Source organism: Medicago sativa, chromosome 3, assembly GCF_051527215.1.
Source record: "Medicago sativa cultivar Bolivia chromosome 3, Bolivia_mono, whole genome shotgun sequence".
Lineage (NCBI taxonomy): Eukaryota > Viridiplantae > Streptophyta > Magnoliopsida > Fabales > Fabaceae > Medicago > Medicago sativa.
The window spans coordinates 96,618,356-96,634,077 of NC_140751.1; the positions used below are offsets into that span (position 1 = coordinate 96,618,356).

Below are 15,722 nucleotides of genomic sequence, written 5' to 3' on the forward strand. Positions count from 1 at the left end.
CATAGTTTTATTGGTGTGAGTTTTGAGTCCGAATTCACAACACCAACTAATATTTTTTTTTTTGAATAAATCCAACTAATATTTTGTAAAATTTAGATTCTAATTTAAATGTTATTAAGTGATATAACATTACCTAAATATTACACCGGTAAACTTTGGTCCTTCATCACACTAGTTGCATATCAATGCAATCCACGAGCGAGTGCTACTATGAAAGAGCATACGAATATGTATTGTTGTTTTAGTAAATATGAATAAGTATATTAAACCATTCAATAGAACACTACCAAAAAAAAAAAAACCATTCAAAAGAAAAAAAAGTAAGTATATTAAATTAAACCATTCAAAAGATAAAAAGTAAGTATATTAAAGTTAGAAAGGCTATTGAATTTACATATTTACGAAACGTAATTTTTTTATGAGGCGGGATCCGTTGACACCAGGTGTAAGTCTAAAGATTTACACCAAATCTAAACCGTTAAAATCAATACATCTTACGGTCATAATAAAACTAGACAAAATTATAATATTGGGAGTTGTACACAACCTTTTCCGAAAACAAACACAGAACAATCGGAATCCCAAATCAAAGGAATCAAAGAAATTGCAAATTGAAAGGGTTGATGATTTCGATCAACTGGATTTGTGATAAAGAAAACAGATCATGATCATGAAAAGAAATGCAAAAAGGGCATATAAAAGAAAAATCTAAAATTAATTTATAAAACTGATTCAATCTCATGATTTTTCTTCCATACAAGCATGTTATCAAATTGGGAGATTTATGAAGACTAAGGCTTTGTTTGGGAGTTTGGAGGGGAAGGAAGGGGAGGACTTTGGGGGGTTGGAAATATATAGAAAAATGGACAAAAAATTCACATTTTTTGAAAGAACAATTTTTTAGAGAATGATAAACTAATACTTATAATTAATATACTTTTAATTTTAAGAATATTATAACAACATAGATTGAATTTGAAAAATTTATATAAACCCTCCATAACCCCCCAAAACCCTCCCCCAATACAATTTTTGAGTTCCCCCAAATGAGGGGGATTTTTTATTATGAGTAAAAAATTAACCTCCAAAGCCCTCTCCTCTCAATGTCTTCTATTTCTTCCTCTTTCTCCTTCCTTTTTTCCAAAACCCTCCCATCCACTCCCCTCCAAACTCCCAAACAAAGCCTAAGAATATTGAACGAATAAAGATGTGGAGGCAACGACAGTCGGTGGAGCTCCTCCACTAGAAGAGAATTTATTCACATCCTTAGCTGTGATTTTGTTTTCTTCTCCCAAATCTAGAAGAACAATCAAAGGTATGATTCATCATGGGAGATTGAACAAAAGGACAAAGCAGGATTAAAGAACATGGAAAAGGACGGCGGTGTAGGGCAATGTGCATTTTCTACCGACGAGGGTGCAGTGGAATGAAGAGTTCCAGTACATTGAGCTAGCATGTGGATTAATTCAGTATAGTATCAGCCGATGGATTAATTTAATTTAACGGTTTAGATTTGGTGTAAGTCTAAAGACTTACACCTGGTGTCAACGGATCCTGCCTCATGTGTGTGTGTGTGTGTGTGTATATATATATATATATATATATATATATATATATATATATATATATATATATTCCATTAAAAAAAACAACACCAAAACAGAACAGAAAATGAAATCCCTATATAATACTCCTTTGGCTTTTCAGCACCACCAACACCATTTTCTTATATTAGTCACACCACTTTCTTATATTAGTCAGTAATGAACCCAAGACACAGACACCAAGCTGGTTGAAAATCCCTCCAGTTTTAGCAAAATACCTATAAATTATCCCACTCCTTTCCTTACACTCATCAAATGTGAACACCCAAGTTCCTTCTCAATCTGCTCCACAAACAAAACCAATCCTGGCAGGAGCACCAATACAAACAGGTTCCAACTAAATTGTCCTACTTATATCACAGATGACAGAAATCAGATAAAGCTTATCAGTTACCTAGTGATTCATAGAAATATGTAAAGATTAGTATTCAAATCAGCTTTTTCTGATATCTTTGATCATGGTGGGGTTACCAATGGTTCTCCCGTATCACTGCCATAAACTAACTCGATGCCAAGAAATTATTTAAAAAATATCAAGACATTTCATATTTGGAAGCACATATTGAGATTGGATTTAAAGCTGCCAGATGCATCAATATTATTCCTAGCAATTGACGATATCGTCAACGTATATACATGATCATCCCTGTGATGTTTAAGCTAAACCTATTCATGATCATTCTCTAAGTTAGATTTAACTCCGACCCAATTACTAATTTAAGCCAACTCTTTTGAGAAATCAACTACTTGTTTAATAACTTTGTCCATGCTTTTGTGTCAAAGAGGTCATGCATCAAATCAGCACATTTGAAACATTAATGCACAACATTAACTCTTCAGCACTATGGTCATGCCCAACAACAACAACAACAACAACCAAGTCTTATCCCACTAAGTGGGTTCGCTACATGCATCAGAATCAAAAGTTAGCATAAACAACTATCAGAAAAATGGACAAACCTGGATTTAGTTGCAGTTATAAACATGTTAAAAATAATAGGTCTACAAGTTTAAGGATAATTTCGAGGAACTGGTACTCAGATATCCTACTTGCATGTTAAAACAACCATCAAGAATTACAATTCAAATAAGCAAACCTAGCAGTTGCAGCACAAATGTTAATTTGAGGAACTGGTACTCAGATATCCTACTTGCATTTAATATAAGTTCACATGTAGGAGATGGCCTTGGCATAAGGACAATTCTCCTTCTATGTTGAGGCCTTTACCACCACATATTATCATGGTTTGCAAAACTCTTGCATTCTTCAAAATATATCTTGCTGACAAAAGCTTGCCTTCCAAAACTCATCACAGAAGTTAATTAGAGGAACTGGTACTCAGATAGCCTGCTTGCATTTAATATAAGTTCACTTGTAAGTTCACATGTAGGAGATGCCCTTGGGCATAAGGATAATTCTCTTTTTATGTTGAGGCCTTGACCACCACAGATTATCATGGTTTGTAAAACTCTTGCATTCTTCAAAATATATCTTGCTGACATAAGCTCGCCTTGTTGGCCTAAGAAGTTCTGAAATTTGCAAGTTTTAAGGTTGGAAAGGCATTGCGGAACTAATTTTGGGTCCACCCAATTTTTCTGCACATCTTCTCTTATTCCGTCGGTTGTGTCCTATTATTATAGATAACATAAATTAAATCACAAAAGCATGTTAAGAAAAAATCAATAAGATATGATCCCTAAACTTAACAAACCTCGTCAAGCTCAAGATTTTGAAGGTTAGGGCAATGATTGAGCACTTGTACTAACAAATCCCAATTAGAGTTGATAGAGTGAAGCTTCAACTTGGTCAAATTACGAAAGGTAGGAATCTCATCAGAACTTTGATACACCTAAGAACAAATGAACAACATAGAAAGATATACTATAAAAAATAAGGTTAAAATTCTCAAAAACAAGATCAACACACTCTTATCTTCTATTTCATCAACATCATTCTATTCATATAGCAATAATAAATTTCAAACCTGATTTATTTCTATGTGCAGTTCCTTCACATTATGAAGTGCTTTCAATGGAAAATGACAAAAAGTGCAAGGCATACACGCTACGGTCAATTTCCTTAAGTCTAAGCTTTCACAGTCTTGATATGACAGAGTTTCCCCGGGAGTATAGAACTGTAAACGAAATGCATATAACTCTTCAAGATTTGGACATCCAACAAGAAGCCGCAGTACATCTCGAGCATTTAGAAATATACAATCTTCTAAACGAAGGATTTTGAGGGAGGGGGGAGTCCAACGGAAGTAAAACACGTTACAAAGAGCCCATATAAGTTGAGAACAACAAGAGTCTTGCAACTAAAAATGCTAACAGGAAAGTCAACTTCGTGTGTGCGTACAGGAAAGTCAGCTAAATCGATAAGTTCATCAAAGTCAAACACACGCATGTGTGCGCGAATTTCAAGGCGCTCAACTCCGCGTTGTACCACAGCCTTGATCCATTTGATGACATTAGGAAAGCCAAGATGGCCAAAATCGGGCTCATCATACCAAATGTCGAGGATGGAACTCTTGATTGGAATATTAATTATGTGCGAGTAAAACAGAGTTCACTAACTGATTAAAGCGAAAATAGGCTTCTTGGTCATCCAACTCCACGTCAATCAAGTTGAGAGTGGGAACTGAGCGCCAGAGATCCGTCCACCTCTTTGAAAGTACGCTGGTGGCAACGGACTCCGTGGTTGGGAGAAACGAGAGAATATGGCAGAGGATAACATCTGGTAAACTGCTAATCACATCATCATTATCCGCAGTTGATGACATTTCTGACTTGAATTTTCTTCAAAATGCATAAATAACAACCAAAATACAAGTAATTCTATAAGGTTTTGTACATAAACACCACAAGTGAAAGCAAGCAGATTACACAATCAAAAGCAACATGCATATAGAGGTGAAAAAAATGCAGATTATATGTACAAGCACTTAGGTAACTCCAAGCACTATTATTCAGACCTAGATTCATTCAACGAGTCTTTTTCCATTTACAGTGCGAAAGCGACGTTGTGTAATTCAGCGAAGAAAACCAATTATTTTTCTTTACTCGGATTCATCGACTGAGACACAGTAGCAGAAGAAGATAAGATAGGATTCCTGAGCCAAAGGAGAGTGACAAGTGGCAAGAAATTTTACTTTTATATATATATATATATATATTATTAATTTAGAGCTGAAAATTAAGTTCGTTAAATAAATTGAGTTGTATATAGTTTGACTCGGTTGGTTTTAATTAACAATAATTATAATAAAAGAGAGAAAAAAAAGAAAAAAAAGAAGAAGTTAATAACTTGTACATGCCATATAATTATAAAGTTCAACTTTTTTTTCTTCTTAAGTAGTCTTAAGACCAGCATGGTCTGTAGTTTAATTTTATTTAATTCAATTTTTATTTTATTTTTTAAATTAATTAAAAGGTTAAGCTATACATTCTGACCAAAAAAAAATTGTCAAATGAGTTGAACCTAACGAGCTGAACCGAGTGGTTCGTGAAATTTAAACGAGCCGAACTCGAACTAAAAAAAAAGGTTTGTATTGAACTCGAGTCGAGTTTCGAGCCAAGCCAATTCTTATCGAATCGAGCTCAGACGAGTTCGGTTCGACTCGACTCATTTCCAGCCCTATACCTCTACCAATGTGTTTGATTTAGAAGGAAGAGAGAGGAAAAAATTTAGGGAAGAGAAAGAGAGTGGACGATGCTCCTTACCTTTGTTTGTTTAGTCAACTTAAAAAGGTTTAAGGAAGGAAAGTTTTAAGTGGGTCCACTCAATATTCTTTCCTCTCTCAATTGGAATGAAAGTAGAGGTGAAAGCGTTAAATGTTTTTTTTTTGAACAAAAAAAAAGCGTTAAATGTGTTTTTGATTTCTATAAATATGTTAATTTTGTTTATTAGTCCTTTTAAAAAATTTCTTTAATTATTAGTCGTAATTCTTTTTTTATATCCACTTTTGCTCCCTCCTTTAAAGTAAACTCATATGTTGAATTAATATTTTTGAATAAAATTTTGCAAAAAAAAATAAAACTCTTTAACAAAACATGAATTTTTCTATTTTTGACGGTTAAAAATTTATATTTAATTTTTTTGAGATAAAAAATTTATATTTAATTTATATTTTGTTAAAAAATTCTAATTTTTTAAGGGATTTTTACAATATTTTACACATTTTTGCACAATTTCATTAAAAAAAAAATACAAAAATTAACTTAAAAATAGGGACCAAAAATAGTGATGAAAATTTTATAAGGACTAAAAGTTGAAGGAAAATTTTAGAGGGACCAAAACAAAAAGTTTGTATATTTATAGGGATCAAAAACATATTTACCCCTTTTAAGAAAAAGGCACAAAAAATTCACACTTAGGCCATCATTTTAAACTCTATATAATTTCTAACAAATAGACTATTTGACAAAAAAATTGATTATTTTAAAAAATTCAATTTTCAATCCGGTTAAGTAAATAAATTATTTTTTAATTGGTAACTGGTTCTAAACTGGTGGGGGAGAGCTTTCGCGCAACGATAAAGTTGTTGTCATGTAACTAAAAGATCATATGTTCAAGTCCTAGAAACAACATCCAGTATAAAAGCAGGGTAAAAGACTGCGTACGATACACCTAATGGTGGGACCCCTTTATGAACCCTGCATATGCGGAAATTGTGTGTACCGGGCTGCCTAACCGATTTTAAACTGAATCCAAACCAAACCTAAAGTGGTTTTGCATATAAATCAGTTTATATCAAATGGTTTTTATAACCAAACTTAGCCATAAATTTGTTTTGGTTTTTGGTTTGGTGCATAAACCATTCAGACCCTTAGTCAGCAACCATTGATAATGGTACCAAAATCCGAGACACTAATTTTCTTTTCAAAAATAATATCAACAATAGTCTTCTCGAGTCCATCTCAAAATCCATGTCAATCAATTGCAAGTCTCTTTCCTTAGTGCATTAGAAGTCCTACAACTTAGTTGGACGGAAACTAAAGAAGAAAAAAAATGAGAGTTAAAGAAAGTGTTTGCTTTTGAAAAAGGGGACAAAATTCATGATATAAAATAAAATTCATGATATATGATTTTTGGTGTTAAATTAAGCCTATTTGATTGAGTAACCAGCTTTGTGATTGGATAGAAAAACCAGCATTGTGATTGGATAAAAAATATCAAAATATAAAAGTGATATGCATAAAAATATATCAATACCAAAAGATACGAAGCATATCACGGGATCTTTCGGAGGTTAAAACTCCATTTCCTCCATTCCTTATGTATACTTTCACAACATATGGACTCATAAATTGGTAGCTTACTTCTTATATAACAAACATTGCACCACAAAAAAATATGAGGGCATCGTCATTTTAGAGCATATAACAACTATGTCCCAAACCATTCACTTCATACACCCCTACTGAATAATACGAGAGAATAAGAAAAAGAGAATTGCTATGTTTTACGAAAGGATTTTAACACAAGGCAAGAAAGCGTTGAATGTACCGAACAAAGAGGGGTAGGTGTAACTAGCAGTTTTTAACACATTCTTCACTTTTTTTGTCAAAAAAAAAACACATTCTTCACTTTCGTGTTTGCTAAAATTTCGTAAAAACTAGCATTTCTCTAAAACACCACTGAAGCGGCCAGGATGAAATCAACTTCCACCGTGAAATTTACTGCATCTAATACAATTTTCTCATTTCTAATACGATGAAAAAGAAATAGAAGCCAGTAAGAGCCAAGTTTTCTCCATCATTTATATTTTGGGTCATCCTTGAATGTTTGTGCGGTGCTGTCATGAATAATCCCTAAATATATCGAAATTGCAAACACATCTTCAAGTGTGCCTTAAGTTAGATAGTCATTGTAGTCATAGAATATGTGTTTTGGTGCTCAAATGTGCTTTTTGTTAGTCAATACAGTTACAAAGAAAAGAGACTTGAGGATGTATTTACAATTTTGATACATTCAAAGAATATAATGACACCACTTCACATTCAGAGACCAAAATGGCTTTCCATCCTTTTAATTTTTGATATGTATTTTGATATATACATTCAAAATGGCTTCCTACAATTACAGTCATGGAACTCATGACAACCACTGATTTTCCAGTTTACAAAGGAAATTAAATCAAATCACAAGCTATAGCTTGGATGCTGCACAAACAGAAAAAATAATGCTGTGGTATTGGTTCAATGTTGCATTAAACTCTTCTCACAAACATGAATAAAGTATACTTCCTTTTCCACAGGATTTATCAATTATCATTTATACAACCAACGAATGTCAACCGTAAGTCAGTACTCTAGCATCTTGCTTGGGAAAACATAATCCTTCCACCAAAATAAATCAACTTCTCCACCAAAGAATATAAGATGTAAGGAATACATCATATGTGTAAGGATATCATAGGGAACGACCATGGTACCGAAGCCTGATATAGAGAAAAAAGGAAGGAAAAAAATAAGTTATATGCATCAATGATGGAAGATAGTAGTATATTTAAGAAACTAAAAAAAAAAAATAACATGTAGCCATAATTGTAATTCCTTTGAAAAATATAAGTGGCAAATCTGTAACAACTTTAGTATTGTACAAGGATTGAAATCATGAAATCAGAGCAGAAAAATATAGGTTCTTTAAAAATAGCCACAACAAGAAAAGCAATTTCAAATTTTATCCTAGCGAAGAACCTTTTCATAAGCTTCACTTAATCACCCCCTATCCTAGTGGTTCTTACTTCATACACACCCTTAAGGTAAGCCAAATCCAAAGTCGTATACTGCACTTAGTAGAGCACTAGAATTTTGACAGCTTAGTGAACTAGTCCTTATAATTGCTGATTCTTTATAAACAAGCAAAAAGAGGTTGATGAGTTTTAAGGATATTTTTTTTCTTAACATGTGCACAAAGACAAGGTTCAGAGTTCAATCTACCAACGCCAGCAGTTGCATGGTAGAAGATAAGGAAACAGAGGTTAGAGGAACTGCTACTTTAAACTCAAAGGGCAAAAAATAAATTGATGAAAATTGTTTTAGAGATCAACTAGTCGTTCAATTTTTGTCCATGCTTTCAATAGATCCATGGATGTTAGTTAAGTTTTTATGAGCTTGGTGTTTGTGGCTTTTATTTTTTATGAAATAATTTGCTATAGTGCATGAAGTTGTGACATGACATTGCAAATATGAATTGGCGAAATCTTAAGAGCATAAGAAATGTTATCCCTAATGTCTTGAAAGTTGAATCCATCAACCATCTCCTGCATTTAGTTTAAGCTGAAGGTTGAACAATTCAATTGAAAAGCTGAACAAGCTTGCCTAAATGACTCATTAAGACAGTTCAAAAGATCCCTTCTCATTCTCATAGCAGTTCAAAACTTATTAGACTTATTAGAAGTGAGTTCTCAGTTCTCACAGGCATACTGGGTATTGAAGGAGCATTTGATTCCTATGTCCAATGGTTAGTAGTTACATACATTCAGTGTAGCAGTTGATACAAACCTATAATTAGTAATCTGGATAATCACTTTGTTCATGAAGCACCATGGAACGGAAGTCACCGTAAGCACCATCCAAACTGCACTGTAGCAATCAGTATTACTAGATCCACTTTTTGAGTTTCAGTTATGTCTATTCATGATTTTTCCCTAATGTTTGGTAGTCTTTAGAATATAACTCCAACTAATGTACATCAATTCCTTTGGGAAAACAACTACTCTATTAATCTATGGCCATTCTTTTGTATCAAATAGGTCATGCATCAAGATTCAAATCATAATTTACAACATGAAAATTACTAATGTACAACCATCACTCTCTTATCATGGGTTCACGCATCGAATCAGAATTTAGCATACAAGTAACCAAAAAATGGATAACATAGATTTAGTTGAAGTCATGAACAAGTTAAAAAGACAGGTCTACAAGTTTAAGAGATAGCTTTTCCTAAACTTGTGCACCGACATAAATTTCAAGACCATCAAGGTTCGCAATTCAAACCATCAAACGTAACAGTTTCAAAGTAGAAGTTAACAGAAGAACTACTACTTACAGAGATTCTTGCGTGCAATCAATCATAACTGTACATTCAGGAGAGGCCCTTGGGAATAATAATAACTCTCTTTGAATTTTGAGGTCTTCATTGCAATTGATTTTCAAGGTTTGCAAAACTCTTGCATTCTTTAGAATATATCTTGCCAATAGAAGCTCACTTTCTTGGCCTAAGAAGTTCAGAATTCGGCATGTTTTAAGTTGTAATGAAAGGCATTGTGGAACAAATATTGGGTCCACCCATTTTTCTAGGATACCTTTTATTTTTTCATTGTAGGTGCCCTATTAATATAGATAAAATAAAATAAATCACAAAGACATTCTAGGAAATAGTAAATCAGTTATGATCCCTAAACTTAACAAACCTGGCTGAGCTCAAGATTTTGAAGGTTAGGACAGTGCTTGAGCACTTGTGCCAACAAATGCCAATTAGAGTTTATAGAGTAAAGTGCAAGGGTTGTCAAATTGTGAAATGTAGGAATCTCATCGTGAAAAATACACCGTGAAAGATAAGGTCAAAATTCCCAAAACAAAATTGCAAATCAAGCAGCATCATGTTCATAATAAAATTCAAACCTTATTTATTTCTATGAACAAAAGCTCCACATTTTGAAGCGCTTTCAATGGAAAGTGACCATAAGTGCGCCACAATTTTGCTTTCGACAACTTGTTTAAGCTTAAGCTTTGAAGCTCTTGATAGGTAAGAGAATTTTCAGAGTAGAACCCTAGATAAGTTGCACGTAAATTCTCAAGATTTGGACATCCTGCCAGAAGCAATATTAAATCTTGATAGTTTAAAAAGTTAGTTTCTTCAAAATGAAGGATCTTGAGGGAGGGGAGTGTAATGGAAGAAAAATCCTTCACAATGAACTTATAGAAATCTAGATGAACAAGGGTCGTGCAACTGAGGATGTTAATAGGGAATATGAAAGGATCATCATCAAGCATGCTGGTGCAAATATCAAGATGCTCGACTCCGCGTTGCACCACATGATTGACCAATTTGATGATATTGGGATAGACAAGTTGGGAAAGATCATCATCACACAAAATGTAAATGATGCAACTCTTGAACTTGGTGGGATTAAGTGAGAGCAAAACAGACTTGACAAACTCATTAAAGTGAACACAAGCTTCTCGGTCATTCAACTCCACGTCCGAGAAGTTGAGAACTGGAACTGAGTGCCAGAGATCAGTCCACCTCTTTGAAAGGACGCTAGTGGAAACGGCATGTTTGGTTGGGAGAAAAGAGAGAATATGACAGATGACTTCGTCTGGTAAACTGCTGATCACATCACCGTCCCTTCTTTTTTTGGTACAACCAGCTGTCGACATTCCTAGTGTTAGAGATATTGAATTTTCTGCATACCATGCAACCTCGACCAAAAAGCCATGATGTAAATACATTAAATTTATGCTACAAATTGTTTTACATGAACACCACAAGTAAAAGAATATTAGACCACAAAGGAAACTGATAATCGTAGGAGTGATAATTCCAATGAAAGAGACAAGCATAAATACTCACACTATTGTAGTGAAATACACCATTCAATATTCAATATTTAATAAGAGCAAGTTAATTATAGTCACTAGGTAAAATAAGGATTCAGCGCGAACACAGCATTGTATAAAATATACGAAGCTTTCTCGTATTTGTTTGAAATTGATACAGATACGAACCACATGACATGTATCAATATAATTGAATCCTAGGCATAAATTATAATCATTCAATAAGCGAAAATATATTATGAATGAAGAGATGGAAAAAGGAGACATACATACCTTGAATTGAATCGTACGAGAATATACCCGCACGATGGGGTCGTTTTCTATTTATATATATAGGTTGTAGCTTCCCTGCTTGGGCTTGACCCAATGACAATCAACAACTGTCAAAATGGGTCAGGCCTACCGGGTTGGTCCACCGGCTCTCTATTTTTGGAATTATGCTTCATCCAACCAAAATGACCAAAATACACATACGTGGGTTAACTAACGCAAGTGTTAATCCTGTTTTAATTAACTCTCGCAGCGTTCCTTAAGTCACGCATATATGCGTTAGTTAACTCACGCAGCAATTAGCACATGCGTGTGTTAAACTGATTTGATTAATACGCAACTTTATTCAAATTTATTTAAGGCTTAATAGCAGTTTTAGACCCCTAACTTTCCCAAAGTTGCGATTTTGGCCCCTTAAGAAAAAAAACTACAAAACCGCCCCCTAAGTTTTGCACCTGTGGCAGTTTTGGCCCCCAAGGCCAATTTTGACTCTGTCTACGCTGACGTGGCACCCTAAGTGAGGTGCCACGTGTTATTTTTTTTTATTTTCTTTTTGTCTTGGGGGGCCAAAACTGCTACAGTTTCAAAACTTAGGGGCGGTTTTGTAGTTTTTTTCTTAGGGAGCCAAAATCGCAACTTCGTGAAAATTAGGGGGCGAAAACTGCTATTAAACCTTTATTTTATTTAATAGCAATTTTTATTCGAATTCACGCTGAATTTAATTAGTTTTTATTCGAATTTATTTATTCAATACACAATCAAAAAATAAATTCAAAAATTAACAAAAATAAAGGAACAAAAATAATAGATATAAAATCTCATTTTATTAATATAATTCTTATTACATTTACAATGGGGTATAACTAAATATGCGGAAAAAAACCTATAAGAAAACCTACCTTCCTGTGGTAAAACTAAAAGAAATCCACAAGAAAACCAACCTTCATGCGGTAAAACGAAAAAAAAAACCGCAAGAAAATCAACCTTCATGGGGTAAAACTAAATCTGCACATTTAGTTTTACCCTTGGAGTAAAACTAAATCTGCTTCTTTTTACCCCGAGAAGGCTGCTCACCAATCATCTTTTTACCCCAGGATTGGCCTCTTTTTACACCAAAATAAAGACCTAAAAAAGAATGAAAAGAAGGAGATTCGTAGGGGGAGAGAGTGAGAAGGAGAGTGAGAATGTGACATGGTGTGAGGAAATGAGGAAGTTTGGAGGGGTATTTATAGGTGGGAATGATAACATATATTATAACTACAATAAATGTAGTAAAAAAACGTGTAGAATCAAGGTTGAAAACCTGACCACCGTCCAAAAAAACGTGTGTTCTTGAGCTCATACCACCGGCCAACCTGCGTGAGTTAACTCGCGCACAGGCCAGTGGTGCGTGACTTAAGTCACGTTGAGCTCTATTAGGTGCGTGAGTTAAGTCACACTGCGTGACTTAACTCACGCAGGGGTATATTTTGAAATTCAGTTGGGCGCGAGTGAATTTTGTTGGGTAAAGAGCAAAATTCATATTTTTGTGTGGATAGGACACTTAAAAAGGTACGAAAAAATGACCATACCTTTTTGGGTCAGCCTATCGGGTCTGTATTTTACATGGGTCGGTCTGGGTTGGACCACTGGACTTGCGGACCGACCCTTTAAGAATACTAAAAAAAATATAGTTTATAAAATAGTTTTATTATGTAAGATTGAATTATTTTATTATTACGAAAACTGAATTTTATAGTCTTCAAAGTTGCACTTTGTGAGTTGTGATAAATACTCTCTACTTTTGCATTGATGTTTTTGTGTCATTTACCCCTTATGAATGTTGATTTAATAGATGTTTTATACATTATTTGACTAAGTTTACGAACACAATGATTTATTTGACGGATAATAATTTATATAATATGTTTCTATTAAAAAAAATGTGATTGCTAGTTGTATTGTTATTTGCATTTTTTTTACATAAAAAAAAAATAAAATAATACATTTTGAAATACGGTCCGGGCTGACCCATCGGGCCAAGCATCTGCTTTCGAGATTCCTCAGGGGCGTTACGTTACGGAATATCTAAGTATTCTTTATACACTTCTTCCCCTTCAGAAGCCGAGGCTCTAAGCCTTCTTGAAGCTTTAACCTTCGCTGACAATCAAGGCATGGAGTATGTCATCTTTGAGTCTGATTGTAAGCTAGTTGTTGAAGCTATTACTTCCACCTCTACTCCTCTTAATGAGTTTGGAGATATAATGTTTACACCTTATTAGCATCCCACAATAAGTATTTTGTGTTTTATGTTAGGAGGCAAACAAATAGGGTAGCTTATAACATAGTTAGAGCTTCCTTATCTCATCCTAACGCCTACCTTTTTTATGATGTACCTAACTATTTACATCCACTTATTACTAATGAAGTGAATTAATTTTGCCTTTGCTAAAAAAAAGATGCAATGAATAATACAACTACCTATCACATTTTTTTAATAGAAACATATCACATAAATTATTATCCATCAAATAGATCATGGTGTTCCTATACCTATAATTTTAATTAAAATCAAAATAAATTTAATCAAAATTTATAAAAACAACATTTTATAATTTATACGCATTTCCGTAATAAAAATAGTGGACAATGGATTGTAAAAAAAACATTTCATAAAATACAGAGCATTACAAGAGAGATAATCTAAAATTAAAGGGAGTTCCCCAACAAGTTTAAAGAGTAAAATACTAGAGAGATAATCTAATAAATCATGATGTAAATTACAGGGACTCTTAAAGATGATGGCTCAATTAAGTCCATCATCGGGGGAGTAGAAAAAATACACCTTAAGATTTAATTGATGGTCAAAATTTATAGAAATAAAAATGACAATAGAAACACATCTCCACACACAATTCAACCCTATTTTCTATCCAGTTACGAATCATTCTTATGGCTTCATCATACACATTTCGACTATAATTGGTCTCAAGTTTGTTCACTTTGTCGCTCTGGATGAAAACCAGTGGATCAAAGGCAAAGGTATTGAAGTCGGGAGCATCCTTAAAAGAACTGCACACCATGTGTGATTCCTCCTAACATCAAAACTCAGTTGAGATTCACCCTTAAAACAAACTAACCTTAAACACAAATAGGAACAATAAATTGAATTTCTTTATTTTATAATCCTTCTAAGAGGTTCTCTTAAGGCCTGTGCTACAAGGTAAGGTGTGGGAAGTAGAAAACCAACACATATGAGTAGGGTGGGAATAATGGGGAACTTAATTGCAGCATAACATAATGCCTACATGGTAGTGATGATTGGAACTGAAATAAATGTTAGAGAAGAATGAGTTGGAGTTATGCAGGATATTCTGTGAAAACGTTAGCACACTAGGGCAGGGGAGGTTAAAAACTCTAAATGGTCTTCAAATGTTTCTATATTTTCAGTTTCAATAGTGAAGTGAGAATTTTAAGTACTTGTTTGGCCTGAAAAGATCTTGTTTATGTCAAATTTTGCTTGAAGTATTTGGTCTTGTTACTGCATTTTAATAGCTCTGCAGTCCATAGTTCTATGCTTAAACAAAATCATAGGTCAATGGTCTCTATAAATATTCAGTTCAACTTCAGTTGGAAAAGTAAAACGTTAATTTTAGGGTCATAGGTCAACCATGGGACTGAAAAACGTTAATTTTAGGGTTAAATAGGAAAACATTAATTTTACTTGGTCGGAAAAGAAAAAAAAGTAAGGATATCATAGGTCAACCATGGGACTGAATTCTGATATAGCCAAAAAAGGATAAAAGTTAATGCCGAGCCAATCAATGATGGAAAATTAGGGTCATATCTGTAACAACTGGGTATAAGGATGAAATCATTCATGGAATCAAAGCAGGAAAATATAGTTTCTTTAAAGATAGCCACATCAAGAAATGTCAGTTCAAATTTTATCAATACTACAAATGTTTAACCAAGATATAAAGTTTGGCAACAGCCTGTAGGAAGAAAGAAACGTTTAGTTCATATTTTTCGGGCATGATATTAAAGTTCATATTTTGAAGAAAAAAAACAGTGAGTTATTGACTGATAGAAGAACTTTCTACCCTTCCTCTTCTTGAACAGCCTTTTCTTAAGCTTCACTTAATCACTCATTATCCTAGTGGTTCTTCCATACCCTTACAGTATCCCAGAGGGACTATTTTAATCACTAGCATCTACCCAATCCTAAGTCATACATCTTCCTGCATTTCGCGGAGCAGTAGAATTTTGAAAGGGAACTACCTCGTATAATTACCG

The 15,722-nt window shown here is 33.8% G+C and overlaps 1 protein-coding gene and 1 pseudogene across 2 annotated transcripts; both read right to left on the bottom strand.

The window, feature by feature from the left end:
• Positions 1-2,544: 2,544 nt before the first annotated feature.
• LOC146942472 (F-box/FBD/LRR-repeat protein At4g00160-like) lies at positions 2,545-4,740 on the bottom strand (annotated as a pseudogene). Its single transcript, XR_015032709.1, has 4 exons — positions 4,550-4,740; positions 3,590-4,403; positions 3,317-3,454; positions 2,545-3,233 (listed from the first exon to the last, which is right to left on the bottom strand). The product of XR_015032709.1 is annotated as an F-box/FBD/LRR-repeat protein At4g00160-like (transcript).
• A 2,998-nt stretch (positions 4,741-7,738) lies between these two features.
• Positions 7,739-10,997, bottom strand: LOC146942473 (F-box/FBD/LRR-repeat protein At1g16930-like). Its single transcript, XM_085750036.1, has 4 exons — positions 10,239-10,997; positions 10,028-10,144; positions 9,664-9,944; positions 7,739-8,047 (listed from the first exon to the last, which is right to left on the bottom strand). The coding sequence occupies exons 1-4, from the start codon at positions 10,995-10,997 to the stop codon at positions 8,020-8,022; spliced, it is 1,185 nt and encodes a 394-aa protein (XP_085606162.1). The 3' UTR covers positions 7,739-8,019.
• Positions 10,998-15,722: the final 4,725 nt, after the last annotated feature.